We start from the raw sequence: 26,482 nt of genomic DNA, 5'->3' as shown, positions 1-26,482 counted from the left end.
CACCAAAAATGCACCTCCCCATTGAGGCCTGACTACCATCAATGCGTTTTTTACAGCTTTTTTTGCAGAAACGCACTACAGTCCATTAAACATGACTTTCTATGGGACACATTCACATCTATGCTTTTTTGAGCTGCTGCATTTTTGGAAAGGGTCAGGGACATTTTTTAAATGCAAAACAGTGCGGTTTTGGTGCAACAGAAATCAATAGATGAAAAAACCGCATGTAGTGCGTTTTTGACGCATTTTCACAAGTTTTGCTTTTTAATCTGCCCTGCAACAAATTGGCCAAAAAAAATTAAATAAAAAATAAAAAACCTTAAACCGCACAAAAAAGGTGTCAAAAATGTGCGTGCATAAAACACAATATGAACTGCAAAAAGGACAAAACGCAAACTGCACTGGTGTGAAGCAGGCTGGAAATGCACTGAAAACAGCAATAATGTGTAAAAAACTCATGTGTTTAGTTTTTGATGCATTTTTAATCTGCCTAGCAACAAGTTCCCCCCCCCCCCCCCCCCAAAAAAAAAAGAACATCAAAAACACACCTGAAAACAAAATGCGCTGAAAAAGAACTGAAAAACAGACAAAACGCAACCTGTATTGGTATGAAACAGCGCTGAAATGAACTGCAAACTGCAAAAAAGCGTCAAAAACTCATGTGTTTAGTTTTTGATGCATTTTACATTTTTAATCTGCCCGGCAACATGTTGGCCAAAAAAAAGAAAACAAATTTACAAAACGCACAAAAAAAAGTCAAAAAACGCACATGCAGAACAGACAAAACACAAACTGCTGGTGTGAACCAAGCCTGAAATGCATTGAAAATGCATAAAAAATGCACGTGTTGCAATTTGATGGTTTTTGAGTCACATGACTATGTAAACCGCACCAAAATCATGGTAAAATCGTGGCAAAATTGCACATTTTCAGCAGCCATTATCGGCTCCTTTTTTCCTATTGGCAAAGTGCTAACAATATTTTCGGCTGATACATTTTGACCGCTGGTATATTGGTGCATCCCAGGTATACAGTGTATAGTGCGTACACCATGTGTACAGGGCGTAGAGTGTATACAGGGTATATAGGGTGTAGAGTGTATACAGGGTATATAGGGTGTAGAGTGTATACAGGGTATATGGGGTGTAGAGTGTATACAGGGTATATAGGGTGTAGAGTGTATACAGGGTATATAGAGTGTAGAGTGTATACAGGGTATATAGGGTGTAGAGTGTATACAGGTTATATAGGGTGTAGAGTGTATACAGGATATATAGGGTGTAGAGTGTATACAGGGTATATAGGGTGTAGAGTGTATACAGGGTGTAGAGTGTATACAGGTTATATAGGGTGTAGAGTGTATACAGGATATATAGGGTGTAGAGTGTATACAGGGTATATAGGGTGTAGAGTGTATACAGGGTGTAGAGTGTATACAGGGTATATAGGGTGTAGAGTGTATACAGGATATATAGGGTGTAGAGTGTATACAGGGTATATAGGGTGTTGCGTGTATACAGGGTATATAGGGTGTAGAGTGTATACAGGGTATATAGGGTGTAGAGTGTATACAGGGTATATAGGGTGTAGAGTGTATACAGGGTATACAGGGTGTAGAGTGTATACAGGGTATATAGGGTGTAGAGTGTATACAGGGTATATAGGGTGTAGAGTGTATACAGGGTATATAGGGTGTAGAGTGTATACAGGGTATATAGGGTGTAGAGTGTATACAGGGTATATAGGGTGTAGAGTGTATACAGGGTATATAGGGTGTAGAGTGTATACAGGGTATATAGGGTGTAGAGTGTATACAGGGTATATAGGGTGTAGAGTGTATACAGGGTATATAGGGTGTAGAGTGTATACAGGGTATATAGGGTGTAGAGTGTATACAGGGTATATAGGGTGTAGAGTGTATACAGGGTATATAGGGTGTAGAGTGTATACAGGGTATATAGGGTGTAGAGTGTATACAGGGTATATAGGGTGTAGTGTGTATACAGGGTATATAGGGTGTAGAGTGTATACAGGGTATATAGGGTGTAGAGTGTATACAGGGTATATAGGGTGTAGTTCATACAGGATATATAGGGTGTAGAGTGTATACAGTGTGTAGCGTGTATACAGGGTATATAGGGTGTAGCCTGAAATGCATTGAAAGCATATATCAAAAACGAACACGTGTTGCCTTTTTGATACGTTTTTAATCTGTCCAGCGACAAGTTGGCCAAAAAAAAAAAAAAAACATACAAAAAACATAAACCGCATCAAAAAATGTGTCAAAAACATGCATGTAAAACACAAAACGCACTGCAAAAAGGACAAAAACACAAAGTGCATTGGTGTGAAACCAGAAATGCACTGAAAACAGCAAAAATGGAAAACACTCATGTATTTAGTTTTTGATGCATTTTGTGTATTTAATCTGCCCAGAAACAAGTTGGTCAAAATAAATAAATAAAAAAATGCAAAATGCATTTAAAAAAAGTGTAAAAAACGCATATGCAAAACAGAAAAAAAAGGCAAACTGCTGGTGTGAACCAGGCCTGAAATGCATTGAAAACGCACACGTGTTGCATTTTGATGCTTTTTTTGAGTCACATGACTATGAAAAACCCACCCTAATCGCTGTAAAATTGCACGTTTTCAGTGGCCATTATCGGCTCCTTTTTCTTATCGGCAAAATGTTAACAATATTTGCAGCTGATACATTTTGGCCGCTGGTATATTGGTGCATCCCTGGTATAGGGTGTAGTGTGTACATAGGGTGTACACATTGCGTGTGGATAATAAACATGTATACAGTCACCTCTCCTCTCCAGATCTTCTCTCCCGTACTCTATGAATTGCTTGAGCCCCTCCAGACAGAGATTCTCCAGATAATTCTTCTGTCTCTCCCCCTCTCTGACCTCCGGACTGTTCCATCTCTGTGAGGTGATCTGAGCCCCATTCATGGTCGGGATCCAGATCCATCTCTGTGTGTCCAGAGACACAAATTCTCTCCCATCATATCCGTACTGCATATACCCCGCAGTGGTGCCGTCATCTCTCAGCTCACAGCCGTACATCAACTGGTAGATATGGATCCCTGCAGAGAGAAGAGGGAGATGTGAGGTGGGATCAGAGGGTGTCATGTGTGTGATATGTAGGAGGTGACGGTATAGGGAGGAGATATGTACAGGGATGGAGGTGTGTGATACGTGATGATGTAGGAGGTGACAGTATGGAGGGGTGGGGGATGTACAGTGGGGCAAAAAAGTATTTAGTCAGCCACCAATTGTGCAAGTTCTCCCACTTAAAAAGATGAGAGAGGCCTGTAATTGGCATCATAGGTAGACCTCAACTATGAGAGACAAAATGAGAAAACAAATCCAGACAATCACATTGGCTGATTTGGAAAGAATTTATTTGCAAATTATGGTGGAAAATAAGTATTTGGTCACCTACAAACAAGCAAGATTTCTGGCTCTCACAGACCTGTACTTTCTTCTTTAACTAGTTGCCGACCGCAGATAGCCGAATGACGGCTTCACTGCGGCCGGCCAGTTCTGGGTGGACGTCATATGACGTCCCCCCAGAACGCGCTCTCCTGCGCGCCCCAGGGGGCGCACACCCGGCGATCTCCGTGATCGCTGTGTCCTACGGACACAGCTGATCACGTGATGTGGTAAAAGGCCGATCCCAGCGGCCTTTTACCACGTGATCAGCGGTGTCCAATGACACGCTGATCACAGGGAAATGCAAGTGCCGGTTCTCGGCTGCACTTTCCTCACGCTGTCAGATCGTGAGGAAAGTACTGCCGAGAACCGGCAGTTGTCAGAGCGGGGATCGGCACCGATCATCAGGACACTGATGATCAGTGCCCTGATGATCGGTGCCCAGCAGTGCCACCCGCAAGTTCCGCCCACCTGTGCCCAGCAGTGCGCCCACTAGCTCCGCCCACCTGTGCCCAGCAGATCACCCACCTGTGCCCAGCAGTGCACCCACTTGTGCCCAGCAGTGCACCCACCTGTGCCACTCTGCAGTGTCACACACCTGTGCCCAGAAGTGCCACCTACCTGTGCCCAGAAGTGCCACCCACCTGTGCCCACCCACCAGTGCTGCCCACCAGTGCAGCCCAGCAGTGCTGCCAGTCAGTGCCACCAGTCAGTGCCCAGGGGTTGTGCCAGTCAGTGCCGCCAGTCAGTGCCCAGCAGTGATGCCAGTCAGTGCCGTCTATCAGTACCCATCATCAGTGTCACCTATCAGTGCTGCATATTAGTGCCGCCTATCCGTGACACCTCATTAGTGCTGTCTATCAGTGCCGCCTATCCGTGCCACCTCATTAGTACTGCCTATCAGTGTCCTTTAGTGCTGCCTATCAGTGCCCATCAGTGCCGCCTATCAGTGCCCATCAGTGCTGCCTCATCAACACACATCAGTGAAGGAGAAAAAATACCTGTTTGAAAAATTTTATAATAGAAACAAAGAAATTTTTTTTTTTTTTCAAATTTTTTGCACTTTTTTTATTTATAGCGCAAAAAGTAAAGCGCCCAGTGGCAATTAAATACCACCAAAAGAAAGCTCTATTTGTGAGAAAAAAAAGATCAAAATTTCATATGGGTACAATGTTGCATGACCGCGCAATTGTCAATCAAAGTGCGGCAGCGCTGAAAGCTGAAAATTGGCCTGGTAAGGAAGGGGGTATAAGTGCCCGGTAGGCAAGTGGTTAAGAGGTTCCTCTGTCCTGCACTCATTACCTGTATCAATGGCACCTGTTTGAACTTGTTATCAGTATAAAAGACACCTGTCCACAACCTCAAACAGTCACACTCCAAACTCCACTATGGTGAAGACCAAAGAGCTGTCGAAGGACACCAGAAACAAAATTGTAGACGTGCACCAGGCTGGGAAGACTGAATCTGCAATAGGCAAGCAGCTTGATGTGAACAAATCAACTGTGGGAGCAATAATTAGAAAATGGAAGACATACAAGACCACTGATAATCTCCCTCGATCTGGGGCTCCACGCAAGATCTCACCCCGTGGGGTCAAAATGATCACAAGAACGGTGAGCATAAAACCCAGGACCACATGGGGGGACCTAGTGAATGACCTGCAGAGAGCTGGGACTAACGTAACAAAGGCTACCATCAGTAACACACTACGCCGCCAGGGACTCAGATCCTGCAGTGCCAGACGTGTCCCCCTGCTTAAGCCAGTATATGTCCGGGCCCGTCTGAAGTTTGCTAGAGAGCATTTGGATGATCCAGAAGAGGATTGGGAGAATGTCATATGGTCAGATGAAACCAAAATAGAACTGTTTGGTAGAAACACAACTCGCCATGTTTGGAGGAGAGAGAATGCTGAGTTGCATCCAAAGAACACCGTACCTACTGTGAAGCATGGGGGTGGCAACATCATGCTTTGGGGCTGTTTCTCCACAAAGGGACCAGGACGACTGATCCATGTACAGGACAGAATGAATGGGGCCATGTATCGTGAGATTTTGAGTGCAAACCTCCTTCCATCAGCAAGGGCATTGAAGATGAAACGTGGCTGGGTCTTCCAACATGACAATGATCCCAAACATACCGCCCGAGCAAAGAAAGAGTGGCTTCGTAAGAAGCATTTCAAGGTCCTGGAGTGGCCTAGCCAGTCTCCAGATCTCAACCCCATAGAAAACCTTTGGAGGGAGTTGAAAGTCTGTGTTCCCCGGACAAGCTCCTGAGAAGCGCCCATTCCACCATGACACCCATAACCCATCATCCTCCCCTCCCCCTCTATACACAGTACGCTGGTTGCAGTGTTCCTCTTTATTGTGTAGCACCTGGGGGGGGAGGGAGAAGGGGGTCCATCCACTAAACTGGGCAAAGTACATTTCCTGGGTGTTCTGCTCAGAACCACCCGGACTGACAAAAGCTGAATTTTTCAACCTGTATTTATCAAAGAAGCCACGTGGAGAATTGTTGGCTGAACATCCGTCCATCCTGCAGCCAATCAGATGAAGGCATTGTTGGTGTATATTCGGGGCCCCCAGCAGGTGATTCTGGTAGAGAAATCAACCCGAAGGCTGAACTAAAGAGATCTTTACATGTATGGCCAGCTGAGGATAGGAGCCTTGTACTGCGCTCCTCCCTGGATCAGTCCATTGTACACGACTCACCATCATCACTTATAATTGAGAGGTTTTCATGGAGTAACTGGCTTTATCCTATATTTATCCACTTGTCCTCCAGAAGATTTACCCCCCCCCCCCTTCCTGACCAAGCCATTGTTTTCTATTCAGCACTGCACTATTTCAACTGGTAATTGCGCAGTCATGCAACACTGTACCCAAACTAAATTTATGTCCTTTGTTTCCACACAAACAGAGCTCTCTTTTGGTGGTATTTGATCATTTATTTTTTTTTAAATCACAACAAATTACAGAATTTTCGAAGAAAAAAAACCTCACAATGTTTTCTACATTCTGATATGAAAAATATCCAAATAAACTCAAATTCAGTCATAAATTTATGACAAAATGTATTCTGCTACATGTCTTTGGTGAAAAAAAAAATCCCAGTACGTGTATAAAAAAATGGTTTTCTGTGAAAGTTAGTCTACAAACTATGGTATACAGTTGTGACCAAAATTATTCAACCCCCACTGAAATTGAGTGTTTTGGCCAGTTTGACATTGCTTTTGATCATTCAGTCATCTTGCTTACATTTACATTAAAGAGGCACTTGTAGGTCAGACAAATATAACATAACAGTTATAATGAAATAACCACAAATGTCTTTTCTGTGCTCACAGCATTATCAGTTTTATTCAACCCCCAAGTGACATTCAATCTTAGTACTTAGTACAGCATCCTTTTACAGTTATAACAGCTTTTAAACGTGAAGCATAGCTTGACACAAGTGTCTTGCAGCGATCTACGGGTATCTTCGCCCATTCTTCATGGGCAAAGGCCTCCAGTTCAGTCACATTCTTAGGCTTGCGCACTGCAACTGCTTTCTTTAAGTCCCACCAGAGGTTCTCAATCGGATTTAAGTCTGGTGACTGCGATGGCCACTCCAAAATGTTCCAGCCTTTCCTCTGCAACCATGCTCTAGTGGACTTGGAGGTATGCTTGGGATCATTGTCCTGTTGAAAGGTCCAACGTCTCCCAAGCCTCAGGTGTGTGACGGACTGCATCACGTTTCCATCCAATATCTCCTGGTACTGAAGAGAATTCATGGTACCTTGCACACGCTGAAGCTTCCCTGTACCTGCAGAAGCAAAACAGCCCCAAAGCATGATTGACCCTCCACCATGCTTCACAGTAGGCAAGGTGTTCTTTTCATCATAGGCCTTGTTCTTCCTCCTCCAAACATAGCGTTGATCCATGGGCCCAAACAGTTCTAATTTTGTTTCATCAGTCCACAGAACACTATCCCACAACTTTTGTGGTTTGTCCACATGGCTTTTGGCATACTGCAGTCGACTCTTCTTATTCTTTGGAGACAGCAAGGGGGTACGCCTGGGAGTTCTGGCACGGAGGCCTTCATTACGCAGTGTGCGTCTTATTGTCTGGGCTGAAACTTCTGTACCCACATCTGACAAATCTTTTCTCAGTTCCTCAGCAGTCACACGGGGACTTCTCTCCACTCTACGCTTCAGGTAGCGCACAGCAGTCGAAGTCAGCATCTTCTTTCTGCCACGACCAGGTAGCGTTTCAACAGTGCCCTTTGCCTTGAATTTGCGAATGATGCTTCCTAAGGTGTCTCTTGGTATGTTTAACATCTTTGCAATCTTCTTATAGCCATTGCCCTTCCTGTGAAGAGAAATCACCTCTTCTCTTGTCTTCCTGGACCATTCTCTTGCCTTCACCATGTTTGTAACCACACCAGTAAATGTCTAGAAGGAGCTGAGTATCACAGTCATTTTAAAGCTGCCTAATTGGTGCTTATTATGCTTGATTGCTGCTCGGTGACATCCACAGGTGTTTTCAATACCTGATGGAAAGCACCTGTATGAACCTCTGTTCTTCAGAGTGGTAGTCTTTAAGGGGTTGAATAATTGTGGCAATGAAGAAACCACATAAGAACCATTTACTACTGTATTACATAAACAATTGATGTCATTTTAGTTGCATTTGGGTAGTTACAACGTCCTTGTAGGATTTGATTCTGAATACAATTCCAAATGTACACTATAGTCCCTAAACCCCTTTACAGCATTGGGGGTTGAATAATTTTGGTCACAACTGTATATACCGGAATTTATGCAGCTTTTACTGTCTGTGTATCACATTTCTTGGAGGTACCAGGGCAGTACAAAACCCCCACAAATGGCCCCTTTTTGGAAAGTAGACACCCCAAGGAATTGGTTGAGAAGCATGTTAAGTTCATGGAAGTTTTTTTTTTTTGGCCACAAGTTTTTATATTTTTTTAAATTTGTTTTTACACACAAAGTTGTCACAAATTATATATTGATATATTGCTGACGTATGCCATGGCTATTTGCGGAATAACACCCCAAAACACATTCTGCTACTTCTCCCGAGTTATGGGGATACCATTTCTGAGAGACTTTTTGGCAGCCTACCCACATACAGGCCCCCAAAACCCAATGACCACCTTCAGGCTTTCAAAGGGCATATTTAATTCCTCACTACCTATCAAAGTTTGAGGCCCTAAAATGCCAGGATAGTGCAAACACCTCCTCCCCTCCAAATGACCCCTTTTTAGAAAGCAGACACCCCAAGAAATTTGATAAGAGGTATGGTGAGTATTTTGCAGATCTCATTTTTTATCACAGGGTTTTGAAACATTTTTGTTTTCTTTCTTCATTTTCCAAAAATACTCACCATGTACCTTAGCGAATACCTTGGACTATCTACTTTTCAAAAAGGGGTCATGGGGGGGGATGGCACTTCTACTATCCTGGCATTTCAGGGCCAACATAAAAGCTTATGCCACACACCACCCACTCCTATAACCACTTGAAGAACAATTTTTTATTTTTACACTGTCCCTATTTTTTGTTATTACAGGGAATATAAATATCCTGTTACAGGTATTCTTTTCTGAGAAATCCGGGGTCTTTTCGACATTAGACCTCTCCTCTGCCCTTACAGCATCTGATGACACCAAAATCGGTGTGATCAGATGCTTTCCCAATTTAAAAATGGCACTGATATCAGGCAAAATGGAAATAATGAAATGCTCATACTGTAGCTTCCAGTTTCTTAGACCATAGACATGATTGGAGACATCCCGGTCTCTGATCAGCTCTATGGTCAGCAGGCAGAATTGCAAACTGAATTCTCGGATCCTCCTGTGGGACGGGAGAGCAAAAAAAAAAAAAACACTCAAAGTCCAGCGATGTACCAGTACATTGCTGGTCCATGTTGGGCATATATGGAACAGCAGAGAACATGGCCATATGATGAGTGACCACAAATCATTATTTTATGTAATGCCCATGTTGAGGGTTAGGCCCAAAAAAAAGTTTTAAACTCAGAAACTGATAGGTTTCCATCCAAATTGTCTGGCACGAGCTGAATTTGGCAGGGCGGCGATGTATTGTGCGTATAAATTGCTTTAGCCCACAATCAATTGGTACAAATCTTCCATGAAAAACAGCGGAGGGGCTAAACGCTAGTGCTGGCAGCGAACGGGGCTGATCCTGCTAACTCTGCGTTTCCGGGGACACTATACAAAGAAGGCACTAGTATAGCTCTATTAGTGATCAATATATTGATCCGTACAAACACTATACTAGTAATGGCGGTGATCAGCGACCTATAGTGTGAGTGCGATAGTGTGCGGGCAATCTAATGCTAGCTGACTCTAGCTGGGTGGGGCGCTATCTGACCCTGACGCTATCTGATGTCGCTAGTGACAGTAATACAATCACTGAAAAATTCTATATACTGACACTGTACTAATGGCACTGGCTGGGTGACGGGGTGATTAAAGGGTTAAATGTGCTCATCTAACTAAGTTTCCTAAAGCCATTGCAGAAGCGCAGGGAGCTGTTGGGCTTTGGTACAGAGACTCTTCAATGACATCAAGCTCAAGCATTCTTTTCACTTCTTCGGACACTACATTTCTATGGGCTTCTGGGATACAATATGGCTTTAACTACTTGCCTACTGGGCACTTATACCCCCTTCCTGCCCAGGCCAATTTTCAGCGCTGTTGCACTTTGAATGACAATTGCGCGGTCATGCAACACTGTACCCATATGAAATTTGTATCCTTTTTTTTCACACAAATAAAGCTTTCTTTTGGTGGTATTTAATCACCGCTGGTTGTTTTATTTTTTTTGCGCTATAAACAAAAAAACTGAGCAAAAAAATTTGAAAAAAAAAAGTTTGTTTCTATTATAAAATTTTGCAAACAGGTAATTTTTGTCCTTCACTGATGTGCGTTGATGAGGAGGCACTGATAGGCAGCGCTGATGGGCACAGGTGTTTGGCACTGCTGGGCACTGATCATCAGGGCACTGATCATCAATGCCCTGATGATCGGTGCTGATCTGTCCTCTGACAAATGCCGGTTATCGGCAATACTTTCCTCACGATTGCAGCCGATAACCGGCAACTGCATTTACCGGTGATCTGCTTTGTATTTGGACACAGCTGATCACGTGGTAAAAGGCTGCTGTGATTGGCCCTAGGACATAGCGATCACGGAGATCGCTGGGTGCGCGCCCCCTGGGGCACGTAGGAGGGCGCATTCTGGAAGAACATCATATGACGCCCTCCCAGAACTGGGCAACCGCGCTGTAGCCATCATTCGGCTATAGCACGGTTGGCAAGTGGTTAAACAGATCTTTACATTGGGCTCTGTTACAATGTCATGCTCAGTGACGTTGGGGAGACAGGCAATCCTGAAAACATTTCTCTATTTTTCTGCAAAAACGCTTTTGCTTGTTGGGTTTGTGAACTAGACAGGGTACCAGCTACCTGCACCCAAGTCAACTCCCGCAGGTTCCCCTGAATTGACACTTACCCCAGCGGACAACTGTTCTCTATCTCTCCAGAGTTTTAACAAGTTTACATGATACATTTGGTTTGGCTCTCTTTTCCCTGCCGGGTGTACCTTGTAGTTCACATCACCCACATTTTCCACTATATCAAACGGCCCCTGAAAATTGGCAAAAAACTTGCTCTCCACCGTTGGTATCAAAAAAGCCACCCGGTCTCCTATTTGAAACTGTGACTTTAGATGACCATTTATACACCCTCCTTTGGACATCCTGAGCCTTCTGGAGATGTTCCCTCACTAACTGCATCACTCTACCCACTCTCTCTTGTATTTGGGGGATATGCTCTACTACTGTTTTGTGTGGTGAGATTTCACTTTCCCTCGTTTCCTTTACTAGATCAAGCAGCCCCCAGGGTCTTCACCCGTACACTATCTCGAACAGTGAGAATCCCGTGGATGCTAGTGGAACCTCCCAAATGGCAAACAGGGCAGGGAGCAACATATTCCAATCCTTCCCATCCTTCTGAACCACTCTTTTTACCATTGATTTCAGGGTTTTATTAAACCTCTCAATGAGGCCATCTGTCTGCGGATGATAAACGGACGTCTGCAACTGCTTAATCTGAAACAGTCTGCACAAGTCCACCATCACCTCCGACATAAAAGGGGTACTATGCTGTTACACAGTTAATATTTATGTTAATGTACATGAGAATTCATATAGTTTATTTTTTGTACCATTTCCTATGGACATTTCTATTGTTAGTTATGCTGCCATCCAGTGGCCTTATTTGGTAATGCATTTGTTTTATATTACCTCCCTGAGATCTGTGACACAGTTCCTTTGTATATGAAGCTCCTCCCTTCTTCTTGAGTTCAGCACTTCCTGTGTCATGGAGGCAGCTAACAGTGCACATGTAACAGGGACACATGTATTCTGCATAGTACGCTACAGAAAGTATCATCTTTTGACCGCATAATACTGGAAATCATTCATTCTGCTGTATCCTGTTGTCACATGTACAGAATAAAGCGACTTCTGGATGAACACAGTATTGGTGAGTTCAGCTATCTGATAAGGATTGTCCACAGTGATTATATCTGCTTATACAGACCAGGCAGAGAGGTCTCACAAGGGATAAATTGCTATCGCAACAATCTGAGTCAGAATAGTCAAAAGATGCATAGAATCCCTACAGCCTGCTGTGTATATGTGTGTGCCTAATCTGCAATCAAGCTCAGTGCCATCCGCCATCTTGCAAAGCACATGGTCGCACAAGCTTACGGCACTTCATGTGAATGTTGAAAACTGTTTCTCTGCATTGAACTGTGTTACCCCACCTGTCTAAGCTGCTGTTCGTCTTCTTAAAGAGACAGTACCAATTTTTGCAGAACAGTAAAAAATGTCTAGACAAGGCTCTGAACACTTCTTTATGGCCGAACCAACGCAGAAACATCATTCCTCTGAACCAGCAGACGTACAGGGAACAGATTCTGCAGACATTCCCGAACAGAGCGTAAAACCTAAACGTACAATAAAACCGACACAGAAACTCAGGGAAAACTATGAAGCCACTAGAGATGAGTTCTCCAGTAATCTGTCAGACCTCTGGGACCGAACTTCACAATGCATGTCAGTTTTGTCACACTTTAATGATCAACCAGCTGAATTAAGAGTCTCTATAAATCGCCTATCTGCTGCGTATGAACGCTACCAGCGGCTGTCTGTAAAATACTCAGCTTTCTTGCAGGACTCTAATATAGAGGATTCTTCAGCAGAACTGACCAGGACTGATGCACTAAACCAACAAAGGGATCTTGCAGTGCAAAATGCTAAGTTTAAAGCAGAACTCCGCATTACTCAACTGCAGGAGACCAGATCTCACAGATCCACCTCAACCAAGCGCACTGCACTTTCTTCTAGATCCTCTTGCTCCAGAAGTTCCACGTTAAGCGATAAGCTAATAGAGGCCCGCGTTGATGCTGAATCAAAAAAGGCGCAAAGCTCTTTTACCAGAAAGGAAGCAGAGGTAGAAGCACGCAAGATAGCGCAACAAGCAGAGATGATAGCTCAGCAAGCAGAGATAGAAGCACGCAAGGTAGCTCAGCAAGCAGAGATGGAAGCTAAAAGCAAAGCTCAACAAGCAGAGGCAGATTCCCAAATAAAGATTCTGCAGATGGAAGGGGAGGAAGCAGCTTCCCTAGCAAGGCTGAAAGTCCTTGAACAAGCAATGGGACAAAGTCCTAATTCAGATTGCCTTATCCCAGCAGAACTGGAAGATCCAGTTGAACGCACCAGTGAATACGTATTAAAGCATAACATGTGCGAAGATACAGAGTCATCTCCTCTACCTCCTACTAACAATACTGTTCTGACTCTCAACACAGAGACCTCTCAGCTCCATATGCCTAAGCCTCTTCAAATCTACAACACAAGTACATCTATGCAGCAAACCACATCAACTCCTGCCAACAAGGTGACTTCCAGTGACAAGTCGCAGCTCAAGCCACAGCCAGCACAAGCCTTAGACACTACACCACAGTTAAACGCTCATGCAACATCATTTTACCCTGGTAAACCTCACCCTACATCACCAGAGAACTTTCACACCCAAGGGGTTCCACAAGTTACTTTGGCACCAAAGAGTGAGAGATCAGACTTGAATGACTTTGCCAGATATATGATTCGCCGTGAGCTCATTAACACCAGCCTCTCAAGGTTTGACGACTGTCCAGAGAGCTACAGGGCCTGGAGATCAACCTTCAAGGCTGCTATTGCTGATCTCAACCTTACTACTAAGGAAGAACTTGATTTGCTCATAAAGTGGCTGGGACCAGAGTCTGCAGATCGTGTTAAAAGACTGAGAACAGTACATGTTGACCACCCAGACGCAGGTCTTGTTGCTGCATGGGCCTATGGTAGCTCTGAAGCCATAGAGAGCGCTCTATTTAACCACTTCCTGACCAGGGCAATTTTCAGCTTTTAGCGCTATCACACTTTTGAGATAGATAAAGCTTTATTTTGGTGGTATTTATTCACCACTGGGATTTGTATTTTTTTTGCTATGTAAATGAAATGTCCAAAAATTTTGAAAAAAAGTGTTTTTTTTATAAAATTTTGCAAATAAATAATATTTCATCATAAATCTTAGCCAAAATTTATTCCGTTATCTTTTTAGTAAAAAAAAAAAATCCAAATTAGTTTATAAGCAAAAATTATAATTTTTAAACATTTTTTTTTACATTTTTATTTTATTTTTTTATATTATTATTTTTTATTTTTATTTTTTACATACTGTCACCCTAGCAGTACAGTGTCACCATGGTGACACTGTACTACTTGTGAGGGGTGATGAAGATTTTTTTTTTTTTTTTTACACTGATTGCTTTTACACCCATATAGGATGTAAAAGCAATCATTTCTCTTTCTCTCTGTGTGCATTCATGCACTCATTGAGAAGAACTGAGTGAGCTGTGATTGGTCACATCCTGTCACATGGTACAAGGCTTTTGTGAATAGCCTTGTACCATGTGACCTCTGTGATCATTCACAGATTTCACACGTAGTAAGCAATGATGTCACAAGTGACATCTTGCTTACTACTTTGCATGTGATCACTGATTGGCCAATCAGTGATCACATGATCGGGACCTCGTACAGAGGTCCCGGCCGACGATCGGTGTTTCACTGTGTCCGGAGGACACAGTGGGCACCGGATCGCGGTGCTGCGCGCTCCCAGGGAGCGCGCACAAGCAGGGTGCGGGGAGGCCGTTTATTGACGGCCACCCGACCCTGCAGTGCCACCTTCCGGCCGTTTATATACAACGGCCGGTCGGCAAGTGGTTAAGAGACTGCAAAACTTCCCAAAAATAGGAAACAGACTATCGCAAGCTCCAAGATCTAAGTGACCTCCTCGTGGAGCTAGAGTTGGCAAAGACAGACCCACATCTATCTGGACTAAGCTTCCTGGACACCGCTCATGGTTCAACCCAGTGGTGTCTAAACTGCCATACGGCCTGCAAGAGAAATGGGCACAACAGGGCTCAAGGTACAAAAGAGACTATAACGTATCCTTTCCTCCATTCTCATACTTTTGCAGGTTCATTAGTGATCAAGCCTGGACGAGAAACGATCCCAGCTTCAGCTTCAGTGAACCAAACTTGCCTGCTTCATCCTCATCATCATCAAGGTATGATAACACAGCAGCTAAACGTAGAGACTGTACTAGAGCAATATCTGTTAAAAGGACAGACATCTCACCCTCCACAACCTCACCTACTGACCAAGGCATTGTGGATGCCAGAGATAAAGACCCTAATCGTCAGTGTCCTATTCACAAGAAGCCTCACCCTCTTAAGAAATGTCGTGGGCTTAGGGCAAAGACTTTACAAGAGCGCAGGGAGATTCTCCAGAAACTTGGAATATGCTACAAGTGCTGTGCTTCTTATAACCACTTTGCTAAAGACTGTAAAGTTGTCATCAAGTGCACAGAATGCGGCAGCGACGGACATGTTACAGCCATGCATCCTACTCCACTTCCAGACAACCCGCAGCAGCTACCTACCTCAACCCCTGTCTCAAATTATGGCGGGGAGCAACAAAGTCATGCTCTAGCCAAAAGAAATGTTTCTTCTTCATGCACAGAAGTCTGTGGAGAGGGACTGGATCACAAATGCTGTGCCAAGATATGCCTAGTCAAGATATACCCAAAGGATCATCCTGAGGAAGCTGCTAGGATGTATGCCATAATAGATGAACAGAGCAACAGATCCCTGGTTAAGCCTAAATTCTTTGAGATCTTTGGATTAGAAGGTCACGCCACACCGTATACTCTCAGAACCTGTTCTGGTCATGTAGAGACCTTTGGCAGAAGGGTCGATGGATTCATGGTCTCTCATATCAAGGATGGAGAAGGCATACCCCTCCCAACATTAGTTGAGTGTGATCAGATACCAGACGAAAGAGGAGAGATTCCTACTCCAGAAGCTGCATATCATCATCCTCACTTAAGGCACCTTGCTGATGAGATTCCGGCGATGGACAAGAGTGCTGAAATCTTGGTCCTGCTAGGAAGAGACATTCTCAGAGTACATAAAGTACGCGACCAATGCGATGGACCTAACAATGCCCCTTATGCACAAAGACTCGACCTAGGCTGGGTAATAGTGGGTGATGTATGCCTGGACAGAACGTCATCTGAGATCCACTCCTTCAAAACTTACATGTTGGGAAATGGACGTGCATCCCACTTCAAACAGTGCCCTCACCATTATGAAGTAAAGGAGAAGCCTCTTGACATCATCCAAGTACCTGATGTTACTCCTGTTCTTTGTGATGACAACCTAGGTACCACAGTGTTTTGTACTACAAGTGATGACAACAAAATAGCCTTGTCAGTCGAAGATAGAGAGTTCATCAAAATAATGGACGAAGAATTCTTTCAGGATGAGTCTAACAGCTGGATCGCACCATTACCTCTTCGTGCTGCAAGGGCCACACTCCCAACCAATCCTGAACAGGCTCTATCCAGATTCAACTCACTTCAACGAACACTAAAGAACAAGTCTGAAATGAAGGAACATTTCATCGCTTTTATGAAAAGGATCTTTGACAATGATCACGCCGAACCACCGCCACCACTTCAAAGACACAATGAGTGCTGGTACCTGCCTTTCTTTGGAGTGTATCATCCACGTAAGCCAAAACAAATCAGGGTAATATTTGACTCCAGTGCCAAGCATCAAGGCGTATCCCTGAACGATGTTCTTCTCACTGGCCCGAATCTAACCAACAACCTTGTAGGTATACTTATGAGATTTAGAAGAGAACCAGTTGCCATAACTGCTGATATTGAGCAAATGTTTCATTGCTTCATTGTACGTGAAGACCATAGGAACCTCCTAAGGTTTCTGTGGCACCGTAGCAACAACATGGACAATGAGATCATTGAATACCGCATGAAGGTACATGTTTTTGGAAATAGTCAGTCACCCGCTGTTGCAACATATGGTTTACGAAGGACTGCCCTTGATGGAGAAAAGGAATATGGTGCGGATGCTCGACACTTCGTTGAAAGAGACTTTTATGTTGACGATGGACTTAAGTCTTTACCTACAGACGAAGAAGCCATAGACCTGCTCCAAAGGACACAAGGTATGCTTTCCGAGGCTAACCTCAGACTACACAAGATTGCCTCGAATAGTGTCGCTGTTATGAAAGCCTTTCAACCTGGCGATCATGCCACTGGGTTTAAAGATATAAATCTTGGGATGGACATGCCACCTGTACAGAGAAGTCTGGGCCTACGGTGGGACTTATTAAAAGATACCTTCGGCTTTCAAGTCGGCTCTGCAGACAAACCATTTACCAAGCGTGGTGTTCTGTCAGTGGTGAACAGCTTATACGATCCATTGGGATTTGTGGCTCCCATCACCATACAAGGTAAAGCCTTACTTAGACAGTTCTCAGAGTCTATTAAAGATTGGGATGCTCCGCTGCCTACAGACACGCTTCCAAAGTGGGAGTCCTGGAAACAATCTCTACATGCCTTAGATGGAATCAGTATACCACGCTGTTACACCTCAGCTTCCCTTGCTACAAGTCAGAGAATGATAGGCATCACACGAAAAATACTGGACTCTATGCTTATGGACTTGAACTCCACAAGACTTACCCATGAGATTCTAACCACCTTCCTGGCAGAAGCATCTGCCATAATCAATTCAAGACCACTTGTTCCAGTTTCTACAGATCCAGAGACCCCAACTATCCTTACCCCAGCTACTCTACTTACCCAGAAGCTTGGGTCCGTTCCTGTTCCACCTGGAAACTTTAAAGCAGGAAATCTGTGCTATGACCAGTGGAAGCGAGTACAACACCTCTCCAACCGCTTCTGGAATCGTTGGAGAATGGAGTATATTTCTACTCTGCAAGGACGCAGAAAGTGGCAACGCCCGAACCCTAACATTAAAGTTGGAGATCTCGTTCTGCTGAAGGACCAGCAAGCTGAAAGAATCGAGTGGCCTATGGGACTCATTATAAAGAGCATTCCTAGTGATGATGGCAAGGTACGCAAGGTGGAGGTGAAAGTTGCAAGACAATGGACTGTAAAGACTTTCAGCAGACCTATCACGGAACTTGTTCTGCTCTTGCCCTTTGGAGAATGACCTTGCTTGCATATGCTGCTGGATTCAACCTGTGACTTCAAGAAGGAAGTGTCTTGAACTTTAATTTGAACAACTTGAAGCCTTATGTTATAATTGTTGCACTATATGCATGTTCTCTTTTTTATGTCTTTCAGGTCTTCAAGACATCAAGAAAATTGCGCTGTTGTTTATTTGCAATTGTATAACTACCGTTATGGTTTAAATAGTGACATTTACAATGCCAGACGGGGAGTATGCTGTTACACAGTTAATATTTATGTTAATGTACATGAGAATTCATATAGTTTATTCTTTGTACCATTTCCTATGGACATTTCTATAGTTAGTTATGCTGCCATCCAGTAGCCTTATTTGGTAATGCATTTGTTTTATATTACCTCCCTGAGATCTATGACACAATTCCTTTGTACATGAAGCTCCTCCCTTCTTCTTGAGTTCAGCACTTCCTGTGTTATGGAGGCAGCTAACAGTGCACATGTAACAGGGACACATGTATTCTGCATAGTACGCTACAGAAAGTATCATCCTTTGACCGCATAATACTGGAAATCATTCATTCTGCTGTATCCTGTTGTCACATGTACAGAATCAAGCAACTTCTGGATGAACACAGTATTGGTGAGTTCAAGCTATCTGATAAGGATTGTCCACAGTGATTATATCTGCTTATACAGGCTAGGCAGAGAGGTCTCACAAGGGATAAATCGCTATCACAACAATCTGAGTCAGAATAGGTACCCTGGTCTGTTATATCTTTGGGGAACCCAGTTCGTGAAAGCATTTGAAATACCTGGGCAATGGCTTTAGAATAAGTTTTCCTTAACCAGCTCCCGCCCGCCATATAGTAATATGACGGACGCAAGGTGGTTTTCTCGTTCTGGGAGGACGGCATATGACGTCCTCCCATACTCACCGTGCATGCGCGGCTCAGGGAGCGCGCAGTGTGGCAATCGGCAGTGCGCTGTGTGCCTCGGACACAGCGGATCACCGATCACAGAAAGAGCCGAAGATTTCGGCTCGGTCATGTGATCAGCTGTGTCCAATCACAGCTGATCACATGTAAACAGGGAAATGCCGGTTATCGGAATTTCTCTCCTCTCGAGCTGTCACGCTGACAGCTCGTGAGGAGAGGAGAGCCGGTAATCGGCTTTCCGTGGAGGGGACATCTACACTGATCATCAGGGCACTGATGATCAGTGTAGCCCCAGCAGTGCCACCTGTCAGTGTCCATCAGTGCCTTGTGTCAGGGCTCATCAGTGCCATCTGCCAGTGCCCATCAGTGCCACATCAATACCACATATCAGTGCCTACCAGTGCACATCAATGCCACATATCAGTGCCCATCTGAGCTGCCTTTCAGTGTCACTCATCAGTGTCTGTCAGTGCCACCTATCAATGCCAATCAGTGCCACCTATCAGTGCCAGTTAGTGCTGCCTATCAGTGCCAGTCAGTGCCAACTAACAGTGCCAGTCAGTGCCAACTAACAGTGCCAGTCAGTGCCAACTAACAGTGCCATGTATCAGTGCTGCCTTTCAGTGCCCATCAGTGATGCCTGTCAATGCCCATCAGTGCCACCTACCAGTGCCTCCTCATCAGTGCCCATCAGTACCACCTATCAGTGTCCATCAGTGCCTATCACTGCAGCCTCATTAGTGCACATCAATGAAGGAGAAAAATCACTTATGTATAAAATTTTATAACAAAAACTAAGAAAAAAATTTTTTTCCCCAAAATTTTCAGTGGTTTTTGGTTTGTTTAAGAAAAAATAAAAAACCCAGAGGGACTGCTACTGGATACCTAACTGCGTAATCCAGGACTACTAATATATATTGGTGTCCCCTTGCTGACTTCACTAAGGGTCCCACAACATCCATAGCGATCCGTTCAAATGTCACCTCAATTATGGGCAAAGGTACCAGGGGGTTTCTGTAGTGTGACACCGGGGCAGAATACACAGTACCTTTTCCCCTAAGTCTTCACCCCTGGCCAGTAAAACCATTCGGTTATTCTGGTCCCTGTTTTTTCAGCCCCCAGGTGACCTCCCAGTGCATTGTTATGGGCTATATCAAGGAGCATCTGCCTGTAAGGGTGGGGAACTAGCAATTGCTCTAGTTTCCCCTCGACTTTCAACTACTCGATAAAGCAAGTCCCCATTCAACGCAAAATGAGGAAACCTTTGATCTGCACCAGGCACTTGTGGTACCTCATTAACCGAAATCTACTCTCGAGCATTGACCAAAGTAGGATTGTCACCTATATATAATCAGACTTTGCCACCTTCTTGAAGCTTGAAAGAGGGACGCGAGACGACATTTCGGCTGCAGGAGACCAGGAGGGCTCCGATCTGTCTGGGAGCTACAAATTATATCAGTAGATCAAAGGAATGTTTCATCTCTCATAAAAGCTAAAATATTAGTTGCAGAGAGATGAAAATACTTCCTTCTGATTGGACACTCTGTAGGCTACAACTGCATGTAAAACTGTATTTGTGACCTATGTGGGGTCCCAGAGAAAGGCAGAAAATGGTTATATTGTGCCTGATGGCGACAGCTGAACGATCGGACTGATGCGCTGGTGTCGGTAATTCAATCCCTGACTTGGTGATTCAAACTGTTCCTGGTCCAATCGACTTTGGGCATTTCAGGACCCAGAGTGTCCTGTGGGCTGGTACAGGAACACCCCCCAGAGTCAACTGGCCAAGGTCTAGTGTCCAGCCTACGACCATATTCCCATAAATTGAGGACCTGGGATATGGACGTCATAATTCGCATGGAGCCCGTCCTATTGACTGACTGACTGCGGACTTTCTCTGACTTCCTCCAGTCGCAGGATAAATCTTGGTAAAAGTTTTATTTCTGTTTTTTATTCCCTTTTATTTTATAGTGAATAGGTCAATTGTGTGTCTTGTATTTTCTGTAACTTTTTATACTTTGTACATATTTTATGTACTGCCCACTTTCGGAATATTAAAATCATAAAATTAATCAGTGACTTCTGGGTACTTAAGCTCGGGCTTATATCTCCGGAGAGATTAGATTGTATTGTATTTTAGTTTCTTTATATGCTCGGTCTTTGCATGCAATTGCACTGCGTGTTGGCAGATTGTAAGGGTGACAGGAGAGAGAGAGAGAGAGAGAGAGAGAGAGAGAGAGAGAGAGAGATCCCAGCAGACCGTTCTGCGGATAAACTGTTGGGTGGTGGCAAGCTACCGTTTGTGGTGTGTCTGGTGTGGGGGTGTATGGACAGTGGAAGACTGATTAACCACAGGGTTCTAGCTTGTAGGACAGCTGGAGGAATCCTAGAAGGGTGTGTCGATTTGCTAGGCTGCTCCTCAACCCTAATTAGTGCACCAGATTGTATGTAAGATTTGGGTCTACCTGTGTGTGTGGTCAGCCAGCTAGATTGGAGTGGAGTCTCCCTCTAGTGGTGTCCAGAGGTAGCACAGACTGTGAAAGTATATCAGGGACGATCTTATATACGTATATATATTCAAGTTAAGTCCCCCTTATTCCCTCTTATCCCAAGTCACGGCCGCACATCCGCGCCTCGGTTAGCTGTGGGCGTGTGCGTGTGGGTTGGATCCGTGACAGTGCTCCTTCCCCTTACTGGCCCAGGGGGTGCAGGTCTACTTACTCAGTCCTCAGTCTGGGGGCTGATTGGTCGGTGGCTGCTCTCAGGCCTTCTAGCTGGGCCACTCCTTCCCAACTACACAGGTGGTCCTCTCTGGGGGCCGGTGAGGTCCCAAGCTTACCTCTTTCTAAGCTTGCATGTCAATGAGCCCCTTCCCATCTGGGCTCCCTCCCAAGCTTCTGCTCTCCAGCCTCACTTCTCCATCTTCCACCCAAACTCTCCATGCTGCTGAGCAGGCTCAAACATTCTTAAGAGCTGTCCTGGCCCCTTGCCAAGCCTCCTGTAGGGGATTAGCCAGGATCCATTGAGAGTGCAGACCGGCCACTTCGTACTCCCACCCCCTGCTTCTAGAACTTTCTCCAAAATTCTAGAACAGAGGGAAGTCACAGACAGTTAGTCTGCAGAGCCTCTCAGCCTTGAAATTTGACCCCTTCTGATTATTAGGCCACATGTACACAGGACACTTCTGAACGATGGAAACTGACTGTTGGAAAACGTAGGTTAAAAAACGTTTGTTTAGCTGCATTTATGAGCGTTTGCGTTTAGAAGCAGTTTTTAAAGATAATCTCAAGAGACCTTCCAAAATGCCCAGAATGCACTGAAAAACAGTAAAAAATTAACTGTTTCAGACATTTTGAGATAAATAGAACAGAAGCAGAGAGAGCAGTATGTGTTGAGATTAGCTGTCTTTTTTTTTTTTTTTTTTCTTAGTGGTGTTTGGATGTGTTCCAGCTCATTTCTGTGCAGAAATGATTGCAGCAGTGTCTAACATATTTTCTTTCATGCAAAACCTCAAAGTATGGTGTGCTATGTACATTTGGGTACCGGGAAACGCTTTACATGCATTTTTCATGATGAAAAAAGGCTCTGGACAGCATCTGGAAATGGAAGAGTTAAAAAATTGTTTCAAACGCTTATAAATGCAGTTAGCTGCATTTAGCGTTTTAAGCGCTTATAAAATCTACTCCTGAACGTGTTCAAAAAAACGACTGTAAACTCAACTACCTGTAAACGAAGATGTGTACATGGACACATAGGAAAACATTAGGGAGAGTTCAGCAGCTGCTAAAAGAACACTGAACAGCTCCTAAACTTGAGTTTATCATCTGCAGTGTACATGAGCCCTTACACCTGGGCTGCTACTCAGTCCCTATCTAAAAATAACCTCTAGCTCCCCCTAGCTATCTAGGAGGGTACTACATTAATATATGACTTTCAGTATAATCTGTCACAGGAACCAAGTGACTTTATTCAACACAGATTCAATCTTTTACATGATTAGTGCTTTATTTCCTTCTGCATGCACAATACTCTATTAGGCCTCATTCACACGGGTGTACTAAAATACTCTGATCTACGCTGGATCTTTCTGCCAGGAGCTGCCAGCATGAAAAATGCTCATTTTGGTGTGTAATTTGTGCACATTTTAGGGATGTTTGATTCCTATCACTCAACATTTAGTTCCGGGTGCCGGACAGGTATTTTTTTTCCTCCTTTAGCCCTGCTACAGGCAAGCAGTGGGCTCACCTGTCAGGTGAAGCAATCGGCGGCGGCACTGCCGCCAATTGCTTCACACAGTATCAGCCTTTCCGCATTCCCAGCATGAGGTTTCTCGGGCTCCGCTTACCCATCTGCGGGCCCGGCTTGCCGTCAGCTAGAGGGGAAGGAAAAGACAAGTCCGCTCCCCTCCCCTTCTTGTGCTGACCGGGAAGTGACGTTACAATGTCACTTCCAGGTCCCCGATGGGAGATTGCAATACAATCCCTGGAAAAGAATGTAATATGGTGTGATGTGCACCACATTACATTCAATGGAGCAGAGGGGAGACATGCAGGGTTGTTTAGACCGTGGATGTCTCAAAGAGAACCTGTTACCAAAAAACATCACATAGGGGACTTTGTCCCCTATGTGATGTGAAAAAAAAAAAAATTTTTTTTGTTTATTTTTATTGTAAAAAATGAAAGTTACACCCAGGCACATACCATCCCCCCCCCCCAAAAAAAAAATATTGAGGCCCCCACCTCCACATATATGCACGTACAAACGTAAAAGCACATACTGGGGCACCTACACATGAAACCACTGATTGCGATACTCATGTCACATATTGCCAGACACACCAGGATGAGAGCGATAATTCTAGCACCAGACCTCCTCTGTTTACTATACTGGTGACCTATAAGGAGCCTTAAAAGTGTTGACCTATAGAAAATACAGGGTACCGAAGTTTGTCACCATTTCACGAGCGTGCACAAATTTAATGTTTGACAAGTTGGATATCTACTTACTCACTGCAGCCTCATCTTTTATATTTTACAAAAAAATAGGGTAATTGCTTGTTTGTGCCCTAAAATTAACTTGCTTGTATTTTTTACTAAATTTCTCTGGTAAAATCATGCAACATAAAAAATTGAAACTACCACTATTGTATTCTCCAGGGTCTTTGCTTTCAGAAAATATATCATATTTGGGGGTTTTATGCAAGCTTCAGGCCTAAAATGATTTTTTAAACGTGTGCAAAAAATGCAAACATGGCTCTGGCAGTGAAAACGCAAAAATTACTCTGGCAGTGAAAGGGATAAAGTATAAGCCCCTCCCCCCCTTTCCTGTCGAGCAGCCAATCGGTGCTCATTACACTGCAAGGTCTCTCCCCTCTATGCTAGTCCTCAGGTGCGGTGCTGGAGACAGCGAAGGAGGAGAGGAGGAGATAAACAGCGCAATGTTAATATTACACATTTAAGTCGCAATAAAGCCCCTTTTGCTTTTAAAAGCCTAAAATCACCTCCAATTTAAATAAAGTTTTGGTTAAAAAAAGATTTTTTTATCAGGACAAGTAGATTGTCATGAGAGACAAGTAGATTTGGGCCCCCGATTTAGTCCCTGGACAAGCAGTTTTTTAAAAATTGTCCATACCCCTGACATTTACAGGCATAAGGGGTTTAGAAGTATATTGACCTAAACTCATTCTATCTGCGTTTTTCTGCCCATGTACATGAGGCCAGACGGTGCTAATAGATATCAGATACTTTTATCAAACAACTTTAATAAACGGCTTCATATGTGAGGCTCAGTATTGTACAAATTGTATCTCATGTATATAAGGACAATTAGTAATTAGAGACTATTTTTAACATCTTTGATTTCAGGATACAGAATGTTTGTCCTTTATGTACAGTATTGTCCTTGTAATTTTTATACAGTTAGGTCATATATATTTGGACACAGACACAATTTTCATACTTTTGGCCACCAGAATAAATTAAAATGAAACAATCCAAATGAATCTGAAGTGCAGACTTTCAGCTTTAATTCAAGGGGTTGAACATAACTATCAAAGTACAAATTTTAGGAACTGCAACCATTTTTATACACAATCCCTCCATTTTCAGGGGCTCAAAAATAATTGGACAAATGAATATAATCACAAATAAAATGTTCATTTTTAATATTTTGTTGAGAATCCTTTACTGGCAATGACTGCCTGAAGTCTGGAACCCATGGACATTACCAAAGACTGGGCTTCCTCCTTGCTGATGCTTTGTCAGGCTCTAACTGCAGCTGTCTTCAGTTGTTCTTTGTTTGTGGGTCTTTCTGTCTTTAGTTTTGCATTCAGCAAGTGAAATGCATGCTCAATTGGGTTGAGATCAGGTGATTGACTCGGCCATTGCAGAATATTCCAATTCATTTCTTTCAAATGCTCATGGGTTGCTTTTGCAGTGTGTTTTGGATCATTGTCCATCTGTACTGCGAAGCGCCGTCCAATCAACTTTGCTGCATTTGGGGAATCTGGGCTGACAGTATATCTGTAAACACTGCAGAATTCATCCGGCTGCTTCTGTCACATCATCAATAAACACCAATGACCCAGTGCCACAGGAAGCCATGCATGCCCATGCCATCATACTGCCTCCACCATGTTTTACAGATGATGTTGTGTGCTTTGGATAATCAGCTGTTCCAAGCCTTCTCCACACTTTTATCTTCCCGTCATTCTGATACAGATTAATCTTAGTTTCATCCGTCCACAGAATGCTTTTCCAGAACTGGTCTGGCTTTTTTATGTTATTTTGGCAAAGTCTAATCTGGCTTTTCTATTCTTCAGGCTTATGAATGGTTTGTACCTTGTGGTGAACCCTCTGTATTTGCTCTTGTGAAGTCTTCTCTTGATTGTAGACTTTGACAATGATACCCCCACCTCCTGGAGAATGTCCTTCACTTGTCTGGGTATTGTGAATGGGTTTTTCTTTACCACAGAGGATCCTGCGATCATCCACCACTGTTGTCTTCCATGGACATCCATGCTTTTTTATGTTGCTCACCTCACCAGTATGTTCTTCTTTCCTCAGAATGTAGCAAACTGTTGATTTGGCCACTCCTGTTTCACTTGCATGGACATCTCCTTTGAACGCATGATGTAAGTTTGCAGCAATAGATTTCAAATGCAAATACCACACTTAGAATCAACTCCAGACCTTTTACCTGCTTAACTGATGAAGACATAATAATGGAGTAGCCCACACTTGGCCATGAAACAGCTTTTGATTCAATTGTCCAATTACTGTGTGTCCCTTGAAAAATGGGGGATGGCTACTCTTAAGGGCAGTAATTCCTAAACCCTTCCTCCAATTTGGATGTACTTACCCTCAAATTAAACCTGAGAGTGTGCACTTTCAGCCCAAATTCATTATATAACTATAGCTTGAATATGTTTTGGTAAATACCTGAAAAAAAACTA

The 26,482-nt window shown here is 43.7% G+C and overlaps 1 protein-coding gene across 5 annotated transcripts in view; it reads right to left on the bottom strand.

Moving 5' to 3' along the window:
- Positions 1-26,482, bottom strand: part of LOC149440896 (class I histocompatibility antigen, F10 alpha chain-like) — a 90,105-nt gene that overhangs the window by 23,834 nt on the left and 39,789 nt on the right. For all 5 annotated transcript variants that reach the window (XM_089658005.1, XM_089658009.1, XM_089658008.1 and 2 more), the window contains exon 3: positions 2,813-3,091. In XM_089658005.1, coding sequence (XP_089514131.1) covers positions 2,813-3,091 — 279 coding nt within the window. The remainder of the gene's footprint in view (positions 1-2,812; positions 3,092-26,482) is intronic.

This window comes from Staurois parvus, unplaced genomic scaffold, assembly GCF_062004578.1.
Source record: "Staurois parvus isolate SC_StPar_1 unplaced genomic scaffold, SC_StPar_1.0 ptg001049l, whole genome shotgun sequence".
Lineage (NCBI taxonomy): Eukaryota > Metazoa > Chordata > Amphibia > Anura > Ranidae > Staurois > Staurois parvus.
This window is presented reverse-complemented; position numbering and strand designations above follow the sequence as displayed.